The 17631-nt window shown below is 34.5% G+C and overlaps 1 protein-coding gene across 3 annotated transcripts; it reads left to right on the forward strand.

Moving 5' to 3' along the window:
- Positions 1-5560: 5560 nt before the first annotated feature.
- LOC145268661 (DNA-directed RNA polymerase I subunit RPA12-like) lies at positions 5561-17058 on the forward strand. Of its 3 annotated transcripts, none has more exons than XM_080124146.1 (5): positions 5561-5714; positions 8485-8629; positions 11597-11697; positions 14105-14214; positions 16882-17058. In XM_080124146.1, exons 2-5 carry the CDS (start codon positions 8506-8508, stop codon positions 16904-16906), a joined length of 360 nt encoding a protein of 119 aa, XP_079980272.1. In that variant the 5' UTR covers positions 5561-5714; positions 8485-8505; the 3' UTR covers positions 16907-17058. The 3 variants fall into 3 exon arrangements, with proteins under 3 accessions (XP_079980272.1, XP_079980273.1, XP_079980274.1); XM_080124147.1 differs by lacking the exon at positions 5561-5714 and adding an exon at positions 5776-5920; XM_080124148.1 differs by lacking the exon at positions 5561-5714 and adding an exon at positions 6663-6818.
- Positions 17059-17631: the final 573 nt, after the last annotated feature.

Here is a 17631-nt window from a genome sequence, read left to right on the forward strand (position 1 = left end):
ACACACTCACGTGTTGTTGGGACGGCACTACAAGTGTGTTGCAACAGGAGGAGCTTACTTTGAAGGAGACTGTAAGTTTCCTGTGTGCACTAGCAATAAAAGTGCTCATACGAGAAAGCCTGGAAATTTTTATTTCCTGTGTATTTTTAAAACATCATTTTAATCCATTTCTCGAATTGACGAAGAATTATTAGGTGTGAGATTTCTAGATTAGATTTTGATGTTTACCAAGCCGGTGTCAAAGCGTTTTGCTAATTTGTAGAAATGGACATTTTTAAACATTGTAATTTATTTTAATGTCAATATTTATTACTTGAACATATCACCGTGGTTGATTTATAACTTTTTTCTTTTAGATTATTAAAGCATTGTTCGTAGTTTTCTGCAACATTTTGATCCGAAAACTACCTTCTTTAGTCACCAGAACTGTAACGTTGCCGTTGCATACAAACAAAGGAAATAAATTAAAATCCGGATTGGCTATTTTTTTTTTTTTTTTTAAACAAAACGTTTTTATTTCCATTACTTTCAGCACCACTTAAAAAGTCACTGGCTGCCACATGTCCATTTTAGCCTGGCAGGTGTTGCTCTTTCTTCCGACCACATGCTGGGCACAGCCGGCCCATTCTTGTCCTCGACTTTACACATCCATTTTCTCCGATGTATCACCGTGCTTCTCCCACCCATGTGGTGCATATTTTCTCCTTTTTTTTTCTTCTTTTTCTTCTTGCGAAGGCACTTCCTAATTTGCATACGCGCATTTTTCAGCTACTGGTGCGTCTGCTAATTTCTTCGCAAGTCAGTCATTTTTCGCTGCCGCTGATACTTTCCCACGCACTCATATGCACTGTTACATACCTTCCCTTTCTCCCCAAAACAATTCTTTACAAGATTTTAATTAAATCTGCCTGAGGCAATAAAAGAAAGCAAGAAGAAAAAAAACAAAAAAGTTCACACAATGAAACATGAATAATTAAATCCAAATAAAAATGTCTTCCTTTCTTCGATATTTACATTGTATACTTTCTTCTTCAGAAGCGTCTTTCCTTATTTATTCATTTTTATTTTTCCATTTGTAAAAAAACAAAAAACAGGAACTCCTGTTGCATATCGGGGTTTCATTGAGAGAGTCTTATTAGAAGTGATGCTTTTTCTTAGTGAGAGATGTGTTGTAAGGACTCAGAGAGAGAGAGAGAGAGAGAGAGAGAGAGAGAGAGAGAGAGAGAGAGAGAGAGAGATGTTGTTGTAGAGACTTTTAGATAGATTGTTCATGTTAGGAGAGATTCTTATATATTAAAAGTTCATTCCTTAATTGTGTTGAATGGAAGAAGAAGAAAGCTCTTTGAGTGTTCAGACAGTTCGGACATGATGATATTGAGACGTGTATGTAAAGACATATAACACAAATATATAATACAAATTGGACTTTACCTTTTCGTAAGAATCATAAGACACAAGACGAGCTTTACAAAAAACACTTGATGGTTTATTTCGTCACACGGCCGTGTTCCATCACCAAGAATTCAAAGTCTCACATTTTTCCTTGAAGTGACGTCTCGCTCCTAGACGCCTGACTGTCTCTCTCCGAGTTTCTTCACTGACTGACTAACTCTAAAGTTTTTTCTCTATTCCTAGAACTTTCTATTTTCCGTGACGTCATACACATGTTAAAACATGTGCATTCTTCCACGTGTCCTGGACATACGTGTCCAAAACTTTTCCTATTTCTACAAAAGGAATTTTAACCTATATTCAATATGTTAAAAACATTATCTTATAAGCTGCATTCATTCAATTTAAAATTTCATAACAAACTTGATAGTTAACATTCTTTCCTTGAAATATTTATCTATATTCTAAACAAATGTTTGTTTTACATTTTTAAATTCTCACACGTAATCTATTTCTACACCTAGATTACGAGGTTCGAATTCCGCCTATGCTATTTCATTTTCATTTTAAACTAAATTCTCCATTTTTATACTTACATGAAAAGGGGACAGCCCTTATCATGTAACACCCCGATTAAAAAATAAAATACTCAAATAGTAAAGTCATAGTAAAACGAAAAACACCCGACTAGCTGAAACCACTGTAAATAATTTTCTCCACTCTTTAACTGCGCCTAAATCAAAACGTAGATTCCATGAACAAAGCTTCTTTCTTAGAACTGCATGCCGGTGGAACTCTCTGCCGCTTGCCTGTTTCCCCCCCCCCCCGAGCCGAATTCAACTTGGATGTCTTCAAGTCCAACACAAACAAATTCCTGAGGAACCGTCCCTTAAGTAATGACACCTTATCAAACCCCCAATACTAACTATTACTACGATACTATCCCATTGATTACTGTACACACAATAACCCTTATCCCCGAGTGGCTCCTGGGCCTTGATAAGTGATGACCTCCATGTAAAAAAAAAAAAAAAAAAAAAGTTTATAAAAAAAAAAATGAGGTACTTCTACACTTTATCGCCGAAACTGGAGATGCCATTTTATTTCGAGCAGCTGCCGTTAAAATCAGAGGGAGAAATCAATATTTTAAACTATGGCCGAAGCATGAAATAAATAAATAAATAAATAACAAAATAAATAAATAACAAAATAAATAAATAAATAAATAAATAAACTGGAGAACGATTGCTTCCGGAAAGAATAAATTAACTTAAAATTAAATGAAAAACTTTCCCGTTTTCATTAATCAAATCGAAACATTTCCAATTAAACAATTATGGATATATGTTCTCTTTCACTTTACTTACGTTTTTTTTTCATAGTTCTTTCCGGAAGTTTATCTAGTTTAATTTTTTTGTTATTTATTTACAACTTTGGTTATAGTCTAAAATACTGATTTCTCCCTCTGATTCTAATCGACAGGTGCTCGAAATAAAATGGTGTCTCCAGTTTCGGCGATAAAGTGTAGAAGCACCAAAAATGATGAATCAATTTTTATTTATTGCGGACGATTATCCGCATCTTTTATTTGTTGCCTCACGAAATATTTATTAAAAATCATTTATTTTCACTCGTCTGGCCTTTCAACGAATTATTTTCAAACAGTGAATTTCTTATATTATTTAATTGGAATTTATTGAGATGAGTATTATTTATTAATTTTATTTATTAATTTTTATTTATTGATTTTTATTTATTGTGGACAATTATCCTCATTTTTAATTAGTTGTTTCACGATGTTTCGGTCAACTATTCCTCTGGCCTTCGTCAGGTGGTAACCGCAACGGATAGGAACTATGAGTCTCCTGACTGCATTCACTGCAATTACTGTCTTCCGTAGTTGTTGTCGTCCCACCACGTTTTTGGCCAAGTAAGCCTCTGGCCGGCTTTCAGTAGGATTGAAACCGCTATCTTCAGACAATTCTCACCTGGAACTGTAGAGATTCAACGTCTTTATCAACTGCGACACGAAGACAAGAAGAATAGTTGGCCGAAACGTTGTGATACAACTAATAAAAATGAGGATAATAGTCCGCAATAAATAAGATTAATAAATAATACTCACCCTCAATGAATTCCAATTAAAAATAAAATGATAAATATTTGGAAAGTAATAAAAAATGTATACCAAATGCGAGATAGAAAATCAACAAGTATGGAAATAGAATTAGATTAAAATAAATAAATATAATTAGAATAACAAAATCAAAGATAAAATATAGAGTAATTCGTATGGAAGCAAAATAGTGATGAAAAACTATAAAATAAGTAAAAGTAAAAACTAAATGCATCCGATTGGTAAAATCCCTTGAGAGCGTATTGAGGTTCTATGAGAAAATAAAGCTGTGTACGCATTATAAATGTTTATTTTCTGTGTCTTACGTTATACATTAGTACATTAGGGGTCATTTCGAGTTAAAAGTTTATTTACTGCACTCATCTGGACTAGAGAAAATCATGATTTAAATGTGTATGTCTCGTCTATAACTAACGGTGAATATCTAATATGGCCGACCAGACGGGTGATCAAAAAGTCAGATCGAGCGTACCAGAAAACGAAATGAAATTGACAACTTCTAAACAAAAATGAGTCTCTTTTATTTTCTTGAATAAAAAAAACAAGCTTACTCAACGAGAACGCGACTGTTTTTGCTTTAATAATTATTTTTTATTCAAACGTAACAAATACAAATTTCAATTTGGCTTGAACTTAGAACAAAGCAAAACAAAAATAATTTTGATACTTATTTACCGTTATTTTTTATGGTTTAAGTGCCTTCTCAAATGTTTGAAGTGTTTCTAATGTTTTTACCTATAACTATAATCTCTGGCAAAACAAAAAAAAAAACCCTCCTCTCCACCCCCACCCCCCATAAAAAACCGACCAAAAAATATCCACCAAGAAAATAAAACATAAAATAATCCGAAAAGCGTAAAGTTGTCAATTTGGTCTCTTTTCTTTTTCCGGTACGTCGATCTGACTTTTTGATCACCCGTCTGGTCGGCCATATTGGATATTTATCGTTAGTTATTTAGACGAGACATACACATTTAAATCATGATTTTCTCTAGTCCAGATGAGTGCAGTAAATAAACTTTTAACTCGAAATGACCCCTAATGTACTAATGTATAACGTAAGACACAGAAAAGAAACATTGGGTTTGTATTACTGTACACATAGATTCGAAAAAGTTGTCAAAAAACAAATATATAACAAATAAATGTTATCAAAGGCAAAATAAGTTACTTTTCTACCAAACTGGATATATTTTTCGTGTTTTCATTCAATATAACATGTTTATTCAGCTCGAAAAGCATAGTGTTTACCGATGTATTGGAAAATTCAAGATGGCGCCTGACTCTCTCTTTAACACGGTAAGTTTGGAAAAAGTGTTATAAATAAAAAACTAGACAAAATACTGTTAAAAACTCGCTCAATATATGTTACCGTGACATGGGTTGACATATATTCGGTGGACTTTTAACAGTATTTTGTCTAGTTTTTTTTATTTATAACACCGTTTCCCAAACTTACCGTGTTAAAGAGAGTCAGGCGCCATCTTGAATTTTCCAATACATCGGTAAACACTATTTATTTGTTATATATTTGTTTTTTGACAACTTTTTCGAATCTATGTGTACAGTAATACAAACCCGAAATGATAAATTATAAAAATACATGTGTATTTCCAAAAGTACATACATATACATAGACGTATGCATAAATATATATGTGTACACACACACACACACACATATATATATATATATATATATATATATATATATATATATATATATATATATAAAGGTTATGAGGGTTTTTTGAAGGATGAGGTCCGCTTGAAATATAAAAAATCATAAAAATATTAAATACAAAAAGTAACATCGTTTTTCATGCTTCAAAAACCCCTCATAACCTTTAAATCACTATCCTAGAAGCATACGTGGACTTTTAACATTATATATATATCTTTTTATTTTACAAAAAAAATGAAAAATTAGTATGCAAAATATAGTCAGGTTAGGGGGAACTTTAAAAAAAAAAAAAAAAAAAAAACGAGTTATCTCCCTTTATGGAATTTTTTGTTCTGTTTGTGTATAGATGTCGCTGCAAACAAAATCCGGTGTCAATAAAAATTTGTCCTCCTTTTTTTTAATTTATATTTTCGTTTTAAGTTTAGTTTCACAAATGAAAATCTTTTAAAATTTGAAAATTACTGAGAGAATAAAATCTCTTTCTACCATTAAGAAGAAATAAGTAAGTAAAAAAACAAAAAACTTTGTTTCCGATTTTTAATTGAATTGCTTACAGCGAAATGCAAATTGAAAAACTAACACACGTGTTTAAACGGACGAGTGTGATTTCTGACGCATTTGATTATTTCGCCACAGTTAATAACACAAGAGGGGGCAGTTTGCAAAAGCAAATCAAGGGGAAGGGCATTATCCAGTACAGATAATAAGGCGAGAAAAGTTTTTTTTTTTTTTTTACGACCGACCCCAACGTAGTATCAACACCTCCCCATGTTAAGAACGGCGTTCGGAATAAACACTCCATGTTAAGAACGGCTTTCGAGGTTTGGGGTGTTTATACTGAAAGCCATCTTAACATGGGGAGGTTGTAGGTGTTGATACTACGCTGGCGCTGGATCAGGTCGTTAAAAAAAAAAAAAAACAGGTTTGTATTACTGTACACATAGATTCGAAAAAGTTGTCAAAAAACAAATATATAACAAATAAATGTTATCAAAGGCAAGATAAGTTACTTTTCTACCTAACTGGATATATTTTTCGTGTTTTTATTCAATGTAACATGTTTATTCAGCTCGAAAAACATACAATGGAACATTTAAAATGGCGCCCGCGCCCGACTCTCTCTTTGACACGGTAAGTTTGGGGAAAAGAGGTATAAATAAAAAATTAGACAAAATACGATTAGAAACTCGCTCAATATGTTACTGTGACATAGGCTGACATATATTCGGTGGGATTTTAACAGTGTTTTGCATATTTTTTATTTTTAACTCCTTTTCTCAAACTTACCGTGTCAAAGAGAGAGTCGGGCGCCATTTTAAATTTTCCAATACATCGGTAAACCATATGTTTTTCGAGCTGAATAAACATGTGACATTGAATAAAAACACTAAAAACATATCCAGTTGGGTAGAAAAAGTAACTTATCTTGCCTTTGATAACATTTATTTGTCATATATTTGTTTTGTGACAACTTTTTCGAATCTATGTGTACAGTAATACAACCCTCTCAAAAATACTTTTCTTTCAGAGCATTGTTTAATACGGCATAATCACGTTGACATACCGGTTCCCGTTAGATTATCGAAGTTAAGCAACGTTGAACCCAGTCAGTACTAAATTGGTGACTATTTGGAACTTCCAGGTGTTGTATATGCTCTCCGCTTATCTCGGCATTGTTTCCAGTCATCCTGCACTTCTCCTTGCCACTGGACTCAAACCGATTCAGGAGAGGTGTGGATGGTGATTATTGGGCAACCGTTGCCTCGCAATTACACGCACAGCTGCCCCTACAGGGGGGGGGGTCCTTTGTCTTTCAAGACTGAATGGAAGCATCAATTGTTAAATTTTAGATTTTGGAGCGATTATCGGGACCCCCTCTCCAGATGACCATCTCATGTCAGCCATTTTTTTTTTTTTTTTTTTTTTTTGCCTGTTCTAACTTAAGTCTTAACAGTACATGTTTACGAAAGAAAATAAATACTTTAAAATAAAAGTATTTATGCAGAGAATGTACTGTGCTGAAATAATGACATTATCTAGAAACCGATTCTTAAGGGGAAGAGAAGGTGTTTTGTAACTATTTTGTACTTTCATCTAACAATTTAATAAACAAAAGATGGTACTAGTTCACTTATTGATCCGTGCTGAAATAATGTTATTATTTAAAAAGCCATTCTTAACATGGGGAGGTGTTTTTCACCTATTCTATACTTTAACCTTACAATTGAGTAAAAAAACATATTAAACTTGGAAATACAATTTTTTTTTTTTTTCTTTTTTTACATGGGGGACACCACTTATCAAGGCCCGAAGGCCACTCATGGATAAGGGTTATTGCGTGTACAGTAATCAATGAGATAGTATTGTAGTAATGGGTTTTTTGATAGAGTGTGTTACTTAAGGGGGCGGTTTGTCAGGAGTTTGTTTATGTTGGACTTGAAGACGTCCAAGTTGTAGTCAGGTGGGAAACAGGCAAGCGGCAGAGAGTTCCAGTGATCAGTAAGTGCACTAGCACCCGAAAGATACCATATAACTTAACTTTAACTTGAAAAATACTATCTAAAAAACAGTACGGTACTTTCTCTGCACAAATAAAAACTTGTTCAATTAGGTGGAAGAATAACTTATCTTGCCTTTGGTAACATTTATTTGTTATTGTTTATACCTTTTTGGGGTTCGTGTTACTATACATATAGATTCGAAAAAGTTGTCAAAAAATCAAATATGTAACAAATAAATGTTATCAAAGGCAAAATAAATTACTCTTCTACCTATCTGGGAAAATTATGTGTAATCGGTTCGAAGATCATACAGTGTTTATCGATATAGTTTGAAAAGAAAAATGGCGGTATGCTTGCTGTAGAACACAGTTTTGGAAAATGAGTTAAAACAAACAAATTATACAAAATACTGTTAGAAACCCACCGAATATATGTCGGCCTATATCACGGTAACATATATTGAGTAGTGAGTTTCTAACAGTATTTTGTACAATTATTTAGTTTCTTGCAGTTTTGTGGTCAGTGTTTTAATTTTATCGTCTCCGGTAGTCTTTGCGTCAGTTTTTTTTTTTTGGTTGCTTACGTAACCATGCAGGGAAAATACAGACACAAACTTTGGTTAGGTTTTGGATAAGTACCTTTCTTTCTTCTTTTTTTTTTTTTTTTTTTTTTTTTTTTTAAAACATTTATATGGTTTATTCCAGTATGACCAATAACAATTAGAATTTCTGTAATAATACCCATGTCTAACACAAAATTTTCTCTTTTCAGATTATCAATAATTGCAAGACAATGTCTGAAAAATTTTTCAAGTGTGAACCAGATTTTTGCCCAAATTGTGGCACCGTGCTACCCCTCCCTGGTTTGGGTTATGAAGTAGCTTGTAAACGTTGTCAGTTTAAAATAAATGCTACAGGTAAGTTTTTTTTATTCACCTTCTACCCCAAACATGGCATATTACCACTTGGACGTAAGAGGCTACTAATTGGCACCATGCCTAAGAAAGATTAAAATGTTGGTTTAAGTTGCATTTGAACTTCTGCATATCAGTACAGTTTGGGAAGCAGGTATCAGGAAAGGAATTCCAAAGTCTAGCTATTCTAGGGAACACCCAAGAGTTATTGCAAAGTATAGACAAATAAAATTATATAGAAATCAGTTAGTTATAACTTTTCAGAAACTTTTTAAAAATCCAAGGCATCAATTTTTTTATTAATAAGCACAAAAGTGTCCATTTTAACCCGAAATGCACCCCTAGGGGAAGGACTGGAGTTTTCCCGAAAAATCCGTTCTGTTACTTTTTTTACTCATATCATGTTTAATGTTTGTGCAAAATTTCACAAAAATTCCAAGGCGTAGTTATTGAGAAAATTGCGGACTGACGAATGGACGAATGGAGAAGGGTGAATTTATAGGTACACACTCCTTTTGTCGGGGGACCAAAAAAATAATCAAAAGAATCGTTTTGGCACAAATTCTTATGATACTGGTTCTGAATCGTCAAAATAATTTTTCTGATTTCCAATTCCGATTCCAATTAATCGTCCCAGGACTAGTTTCTAGTAAATAAAATTGATTTTACTAAATTTATGGAGTGCAGGGAGGGGTTAGGGTTCATCCCATCTACTTTTAAACAGGAACTAAGCACTACTACCTCAAACTCACTACAATATGTTTAAAAAAAATTCAACAAAGTATTAAATTATGGCATGAGAGAATTGTGGGGTAAAAAAAAAAAAAATTCTGTATAGTCATTTAATTTTTTTTTTTTTTTTTAAATATTTTATTAAAATTGATGAAAAAAGTTTACATATTAAAAACCATATTTCGCGACACATTCATTGTTTCTGTTAATAAACATATTTTAAAACAAATATGTTAACACAAAATATCTTAATATTTTTCCCAAATATATAAAGTAAGCAATTTTGAAGAAAAGCGAGGGTATTGTTTCTATTTTGTGCTTCCATGCCTCAGTTGAGAGATACGGGCGTCCTCTAATGACGTTGAAAGTTAAGTTAATGTATGGATAGTAGTGCCTAATGTATCTTACATTGTGGAAGATTGCTATAAGAGGAGTAGTGTGAGTAGACTAGTATGAGCAGTCGAAGGGGAATAACTCCTGAATATCTAATAACAGTCACCTCCCTGCTATTTTAGCTTTTTTTTTTTTTTTACGCAGGCATCACCACATTATCAAGGCCAAGAGGCCACTCAAGGATAAGGGTTAAAGAGTGTACAGTAGAAATTGGAAAATATAGTAATCATTAGTAATGAAAATTCGGTAAATTTGATAACTTATATGGAACGGCTCATCAAGAACTTATTTACGTTAGACTTGAAGACAACCATATTGTAGTCAGCCGGAAAGCAGGAAAACGGAAGACAATTCCACAGGCGTGCAGTTCTAAGAAAGAAGCTTTGTTCATGGAATCTACGTTTAGGTTTAGGCACAGATAAAGAGTGGGGGGAATTATTGATAGTTTTCAGCTAGACGAGTGTTTCTTGTGAAAGTTTGGCGACGGGGGACCATAGACTGAAACTCAGTCGAACACTTTCCATGAAAATAACGATACATTAGAGACAAACTCGCAACATCTCTTCTGTGAGATAGAGGTTGCAAGGAAGAGAAAAGGACATCTCCTACGAGGCTACGAAGTCTATTTTTAACTCTATCAAGGCAGGACAAGTCCTTTCTAGCAGCTCCTGCCCAGATGTGGCAACAGTATTCCATCCTTGGACGTACCTGGCTCTTATATAGATAGAGAATAGCATCAGCAGTGAGATATCTACCGGATCGATAGAAAGATCCCACCATTTTTCCAGCGGCCTTGGCAACAGATTTGATGTACGTGTTCCATTTAAGATCAGGAGTAATGGTCAAGCCAAGAAGCTTGTCAAAACTTGAGGCCTCCTGAAGACGAGAGCCATTCATTTCAATTGATGCCAGATGTGGATCAGAATGTTGATGATATGAAGAGAGAAGCTTGGTTTTGTCTATGTGTAAAATGAAAAGCATGATTATGTGTTAATTTAACCCTTATACCTCGAGTGGCTTCCGGGCCTTGATAAGTGGTGATCTTCATGTAAAAAAAAAAAAAAAAATTTATTTTCTTGACGTTAGCTGGACTTCTAGTGTGGACAAGGACGTGCCCCTTAACCCTCCGGGGTCGGGGGGGGGATGCTGAATTATTTCATGCAGCATGTCTTTGGCAAGAATAGCCTGGCGGTGCCCATCCCTCTTCAGTGTGAATCGTACTGAAAACAAACAAGATATATACACACGCCTGATAAACACTTCCCTTGATCAGTAATGGCAGAAGTTCCCTGGACTTACTTTTTGTTTGCAATGATACTAGCACCTGCAGCTCCCTGTGCTCCAATCACCAAGGAAAGAAAACTTTATGAAATTTATTTATATAATTTCTTTGTTTAATTATTCAACTTGATTAATAAATGCAATTTTTGGGTTGCCCTAATTATAACTTTTTATGTTTCAGCGTTTGTGTTTTGTTAAGCCTTGGTACCGTTTGCCACATTCTGGTTGTAATTAAATGTTTTTAGATGTACAAAGCAAAATGACAAATGAACAAAACAAAATAAAAAGTTGCAAGGAAAAGAAAAAGACATCTCCTATGAGGCTACGAAGTCTATTTTGAACTCTATCAAGGCAGGACAAGTCCTTTCTAGCAGCTCCTGCCCAGATGTGGCAACAGTATTCCATCCTTGAACGTACCTGGCTCTTATATAGATTATAGATAGAGAATTGCATCAGCAGTGAGATATCTACCGAATCCATAGAAAGATCCCACCATTTTTTCAGCGGCCTTCTTCTACGATAATATCTTTAAAAATTTCTTACATTTTTTTTGTGTTCTTTTAGCATTTGATGGAATAGAAAGTCATTCATGGCACATATTTCATGAGGAAGACACAGTGCCCACCACAAAATCTGCACAAGCCAAGGATATGTCTGGTCCAAAGGTAAGTAAAAAAAACAAAAAAAACAAAAACAAAAACGCACACACACATACACATATATATAGGCCGTGTGAGTTCTTTGTTGTTAAGCAGAATTCTATTTTTTTTTTTTTTTTTTTTTTTTTTTTTCCCCCCCCAGAAAAATTGATTTTCATTTCTTATTTGATAAATGTGAGTCTTTTAGTGATGGAATGATTTCAGCATTTTTTGTTCTTATTCCGATACAATTACCGATTCCATATTAAATCCATGATAGAATTCTGATTCCGATATTTAAAAAAAAAATCTCTTAAATATTTTATTACAAAGTTATTTTTTTTCTCAATCACCGTAAAAGGCACATATTAAATGTGCATAAATTTTCTCAAGCGTAAAAAACAAATTTGTGTGGGTGGGGGGTGGGGGTGGGGGGTCATCTATAGATTTTAGTTTTACTGGTCATTTTAAATCACAAATATTTATTATTTCATTATTGTTACTTGCTACAGAAATTTTATGGCACAATCACGTTGACACATCGGTTCTCGCCAGATCACCGAGGTTAAGCAACGTTGAGCCTGGCCAGTACCAGATGGGTGACCATTTGGGAAGGCGAGGTGCTTTATGTACTGCAAAGTAAAATACCAGGTTGAGAAACTAGCGCGGTCTATCCTTCTCTTGAGGCTAGATGGGAACTTCTTAAGCCGTAGTAGGCAACTCATCTAGTGATGGCGTCACGATAAAAAATATCCTTGGCGAAGCATCAAGTATTCAGCTACCAACAAGATTTCAATTGCACTACAAATTCATGTAGTAAGTTCAATCTTGGCTGTGGCCGTGCTGGCTGGCTGGCTGGCTGGCTGGATGGAAAGTTTTGTCTTACACAAAATCAAATAAAAAAGATAATTAAAAGAATCGTTTTTGGCATCGGAAAATATGCATTCTGATTCCGATACCCCCAAAAGTCCTGATTTTTTTCGATTTTGATTAATCATCCCAACACTAGAGTGTTTCCATTTTTTGGTTGAAATCTGCTAGGACCTTACCTCCTTATTTTTTTAAGGCCGGATTTGATTTCTCTTTCTCTCTCACTTTACCTTTCTTTTTTTCTTGCCTCTCTCGGGAAATGTTAACTTGGTCATTCATGATGGAATGGGTATTATAGGTAGAATGGGTAGGGGGCAGATAGGGCAGTTCAGAAGGAGAAAGTTGGAAAATTCAGGAGAGAGAGCAATTGGGAAATTGGGGGTAAGAGTAAGGGGCAAGGATTTTATTTCCCTTTCTTTCTTCCTCTCTCTCTCTCTCTCATTTTATTTTTATTTCTCTTTTTCTGTTTTTTCTTTCTTCCTCTTTCTGGTTTACATTCTACATTTTACAGATGTCACATTTGTCGGATGTCAATAAGTATTGACAAAAATTTGTCTCTTTTGTTTTGCTTATTTTTGGGGGTCTATTGATAAAAGCGTTCGCTTACTAAGTTATGTGAGTTCACGCGTGATTTTTTTTTTTTCTTTTTTGCTTAAAGAATGTTGCTTTTGATTTTAGCTGATGGCACCCAAGTCCTGTTTTTTTTTTTTTATGATCCGGCAACGCCCCCCCCCCCTCCCCGCTTATATATATATATAAATATATATATAAATATATATATATATATATATATATATATATGATTGTTGGGCTGGATTAAATCCAACGATATGAAATCTCTTGAAGAAGCCCGCATAAATCGGGCGAAACGTTGAGTATCCAGGTCCTTCCACCTCCATTTTATTTCATATATACAGGGTGTCCACAAAGTCTGGCTGCATAATCTACACGGTGCCCACAAAGTCTGACTGCATAATCTACACGGTGCCCACAAAGTCTGGCTGCATAATGTACACGGTGCCCACAAAGTCTGGCTACATAATCTACAGGGTGTCCACAAAGTCTGGCTACATAATCTACAGGGTGTCCACAAAGTCTGGCTACATAATGTACACGGTGCCCACAAAGTCTGGCTACATAATCTACAGGGTGTCCACAAAGTCTGGCTACATAATGTACACGGTGCTCACAAAGTCTGGCTACATAATCTACAGGGTGCCCACAAAGTCTGGCTACATAATGTACACGGTGCCCACAAAGTCTGGCTAAATAATCTACAGGGTGTCCACAAAGTCTGGCTACATAATGTACACGGTGCCCACAAAGTCTGGCTACATAATCTACACGGTGCCCACAAAGTCTGGCTACATAATCTACACGGTGCCCACAAAGTCTGGCTACATAATCTACACGGCGCCCACAAAGTCTGGCTACATAATGTAGCCAGACTTTGTGGACACCCTGTATATATACATTCAGTTAAAGAAAAGGGAAGAGGTAAAATGCACAAGCAATCATTCTATTTTGTTTCTCAAAGTCGTATTTCTTTATTTTTTTTTTCCAGGTTGATCGTAAATGTTCAAACTGTGGCCATGAAGAGATGATCTTTGCTACCCAGCAAACCCGATCAGCTGATGAAGGGCAGACAGTTTTCTACACGTGTCCCGAGTGCAGGTATGTTCCCTCCATTTTCTATTTATTATTAGAATAGGGATGAACAGTGAAAGTGAAAAAAAGATGTACCGAAAGACAAATTTCCTCGGATAGCTCTTAGATGATAGGCAAAATTTGTTTACTGTAAACTTTTAACGCAAATATTACGCAAGTATAAATCATGTAGAATATCTGCATGAATATAATTACACGTAATAGTTAACTAAAGATGATCATCGCATAAGAAAACCGAAAAAACTAATAGGAAATTAATTAAAATGAAAGTTGAAAAGAATATGCAAATTAGTAAGATCTTTTGCTAGTGAATGAACTTCTACAAACCATATATAACAAAACTGTATTTCCTTTTTAAATAAACAGAAAAAGGTTTGCCTTTTGTCTTCTTGACCTTCGGGCCAAGATCTTTTTTCTGTTATCAAAGTGTAGTATCTGTTCTGGCAGATACTGCAATTAAAGTAATATGTGGGGGCAACTCCACATATCAGACCATTGCTTTTGAGCAATCAGTTTTGGTCAATGTAGGGGAAACCCTTCACACCAATTGTCACTATCCAGTTCCCTCTCGGGGGAACTGGTCCCTCTCCCCTCACTCTCCACATTAAAAAACGGCCTTGTGCCTAATTTGCTCAGTGGGGAAGCAAATAAATAACTAAATAGAAAAAAGGGTTTCTAATATGAATATCAATACACAGAACAAAAAGAAATTTATAGGAGTATAGATAGAAGAAAATAAGTGGATAAAATTACAAATGAAAACTACATTACATTACATTGGTTCGAATATTTATTTGTTAGAAATCTAATATATAAACAGCTATATGTCTGTCTGTCTCTCTAACTCCATATTTTCAAACTCTATCTCCTCCGAAACTAAAAGTTGCAGAGCAGCGCTTGGGGCCTCAAATGATTGGATTTTTTACGAATCGTTCTTTTATGGGTCTTTAGCCAGTTTAAAATTGTTTTTAAGGGGGGGGGGTCAAAAATGGGTCAAAATTGAAAAAAAAATTTTTTTTAAACATTTAGTACGTTCATCTTAGTTTATTTTTAATTTTTAATCACTTTTTATGCATGTAACATTGGTACAATAGTAATGTTACCAACCTTGAATGCTAGAGTTTCGGTTTCAATTCTAGCTGATGGCACCTAAATATGTTTTTTTTTTACTTTTGAAATCACGACTATATAATAATATATATGAAATCTGGATAAAGTAAAATATCATATTTAAGCTTATTTCACGCTCCGGCAAAGCTACCCCCCCCCATCCCCCCAGGTGCCTCCCAACTAGTTGTTTATAAAATAACTAGCCTGGATGCCTGGCATTGCTTGGGTTTTTGGAGGTGTGTGTTGAGCAAAAAAAAAAAAAAGTGGTAGTAGGCAGGCAGGCTCGAACCCGTACCATGAAAGAGGAAAAGAACATGAAAAAAAAAAAGTGACGTCTTTGCTGTTGCGTCCATCGCCAAATCAGAAGTGACGAATAAACACTGGTTAATCGAAAAGAAGGGATGACTTTCAAAAATATCAGCAAAAAAGGTACCCCTCCCTGTAGAAAAGTGCCCAGTTGAGAGTGAAGGAATTAATGTTTTTAGCCAATTTTTCAATATTTGTCGTCCGAAGGGTCGTGCTTCAAAACAATACCGATCTTGTGAAAATACGTTGTTTCTGTTGAAAGTTTTAGGCAGACATGCAAGCATACATACATTTAAACAGACAGGTGAGATTTATATTATAGACCAGTGGGGGTGCCTGACGTTGTCTGGGTGTTTGGAGGTGCAAAAGAAAAAAAAAAAAATTTTCGTAGGCTCAAACCCGTCGCCTTGAGGTGAAATCGGAAAAGAAAGCCTGATAACTTACCATGACACTATGAGGGGTGAGAAGTGAGAATATTTGAAATTAAACGGTTAAAAAAGCAGGTGGTTAAACGAACGTCAACGTATACTTTTCTGGGTCAAACATCACGCCATAGAGAAATGAAATCACAGCGCGAATTTTTTACCACGTAAAAGTCGTTCAAATAAAAGATAGAGATGACCTCGTTTCGTAAATCGAAGATATTATAGTCTAGGTAGCATATAAAAAGTTTTAAGAATCAATGCCCCCCCCCAAAAAAAAACCCTTTGCCAGACATACAAAAAAATGCACACACACATTTTGCCTTTTGTATATATGGATCAGCATAATTGTTTCGGTGTTTTCCGATTGTTATATAATGTTTCCAAGTATTTTTGTTATACTGTGTTGAAGTAAAGAAGTCTGAAGTGTTTTAATACAAATATAGTTTGGAAAAGAGATGTTAGAATCGTTTGATCACTCTAGACCTACTTGAATGATATTTACGCTTCATAAATGTGAATTTCAACTACATTTTTGATGTGGTTCACACTGGCTGAGGGGTATGTTTCTTACCAATGAAGTCAGAGATGGCTTTGTGGCTGGGTTTGAATCCCTCGACCGACAGTAATCGTGACTCCCTATACTGATGATTCCCGAAAAGATAAAACACTAGTGTTTGTCAGTATTAAAAAAAAAATTTTTAATAAAATATAAATAAAAAAAGTAAAAATTAAATAAAAAAATTTGAACAAAGAAAATTACATATTATATTTTTGTCACATAATTTCCTGCAACTTGTGATAATCCTTGTTTTTTTTTGTTTTGTTTTTTCAGAAATCAAGAAATCGAATACTCCTGATACTTCAAAAGAACTTTCATTTATGTATACATATATATACTTGAATAAAACTTTTCAATTTTGTATTCAAATATAAATATTATCACAAACACAGTTCATGTAAAATAGCTCAATAGTGCAATACTAGAGCTATAAAAACCTTTTTTATATTATACTGCTTCACTGTGAATGTACTCATTTTTATACTCGTCCAAAAAAGGTTCAGTTTATTTACCATATAAACATACAATTGTTTCAGCCTGTACTGATATTTTTATATATACTTCTCTGTAGTTTTTATTTTTATACCAGTAGGGCAGCTCATTAGTGCTAAGAATATACATAAAAAATTAAATATATATATTATTATGTATTATTTCAATTGGAATTCATTATTGAGATGAGTATTATTTATATTAATTTATTTATTGCGGACTATTATTCTCATCTTTATTAGTTGTTTCACAACGTTTCGGCCAACTATTCCTCTGGCCTTCGTCAGGTGGTAACCGTTACGGATAGTAACTTTGAATCTCCTAACTGCATTCTCAGCACTCACTGCCATTCAACGTCTCTATCAACTGCGCCAATATATATACCGTTTGGTACGGACCCGACCATGGAAGATCAGATAATAAATAAACGTGGATTTATAAGATAAAAAAAAATCCAACCTTGATCGCCTCTTCGGGGCCCGTGGTGCAGTTGATAGAGACGTTGAATCTCTACAGTTCCAGATGAGCATT

The sequence above is a fragment of the Euprymna scolopes genome, chromosome 44, assembly GCF_053919585.1.
Source record: "Euprymna scolopes isolate OS-2025 chromosome 44, ASM5391958v1, whole genome shotgun sequence".
Classification (NCBI taxonomy): Eukaryota; Metazoa; Mollusca; class Cephalopoda; order Sepiida; family Sepiolidae; genus Euprymna; species Euprymna scolopes.

Excerpts from the sequence above, each read along its gene's own strand:
- LOC145268661 (XM_080124146.1), top strand. The coding sequence starts at position 8,506 with ATGTCTGAAAAATTTTTCAAGTGTGAACCAGATTTTTGCCCAAATTGT. Across the intron at positions 11,698-14,104 it reads AGGATATGTCTGGTCCAAAG|GTTGATCGTAAATGTTCAAA; the intron begins GTAAGTAAAAAA and ends TTTTTTTTCCAG. Across the intron at positions 14,215-16,881 it reads TACACGTGTCCCGAGTGCAG|AAATCAAGAAATCGAATACT; the intron begins GTATGTTCCCTC and ends TTGTTTTTTCAG.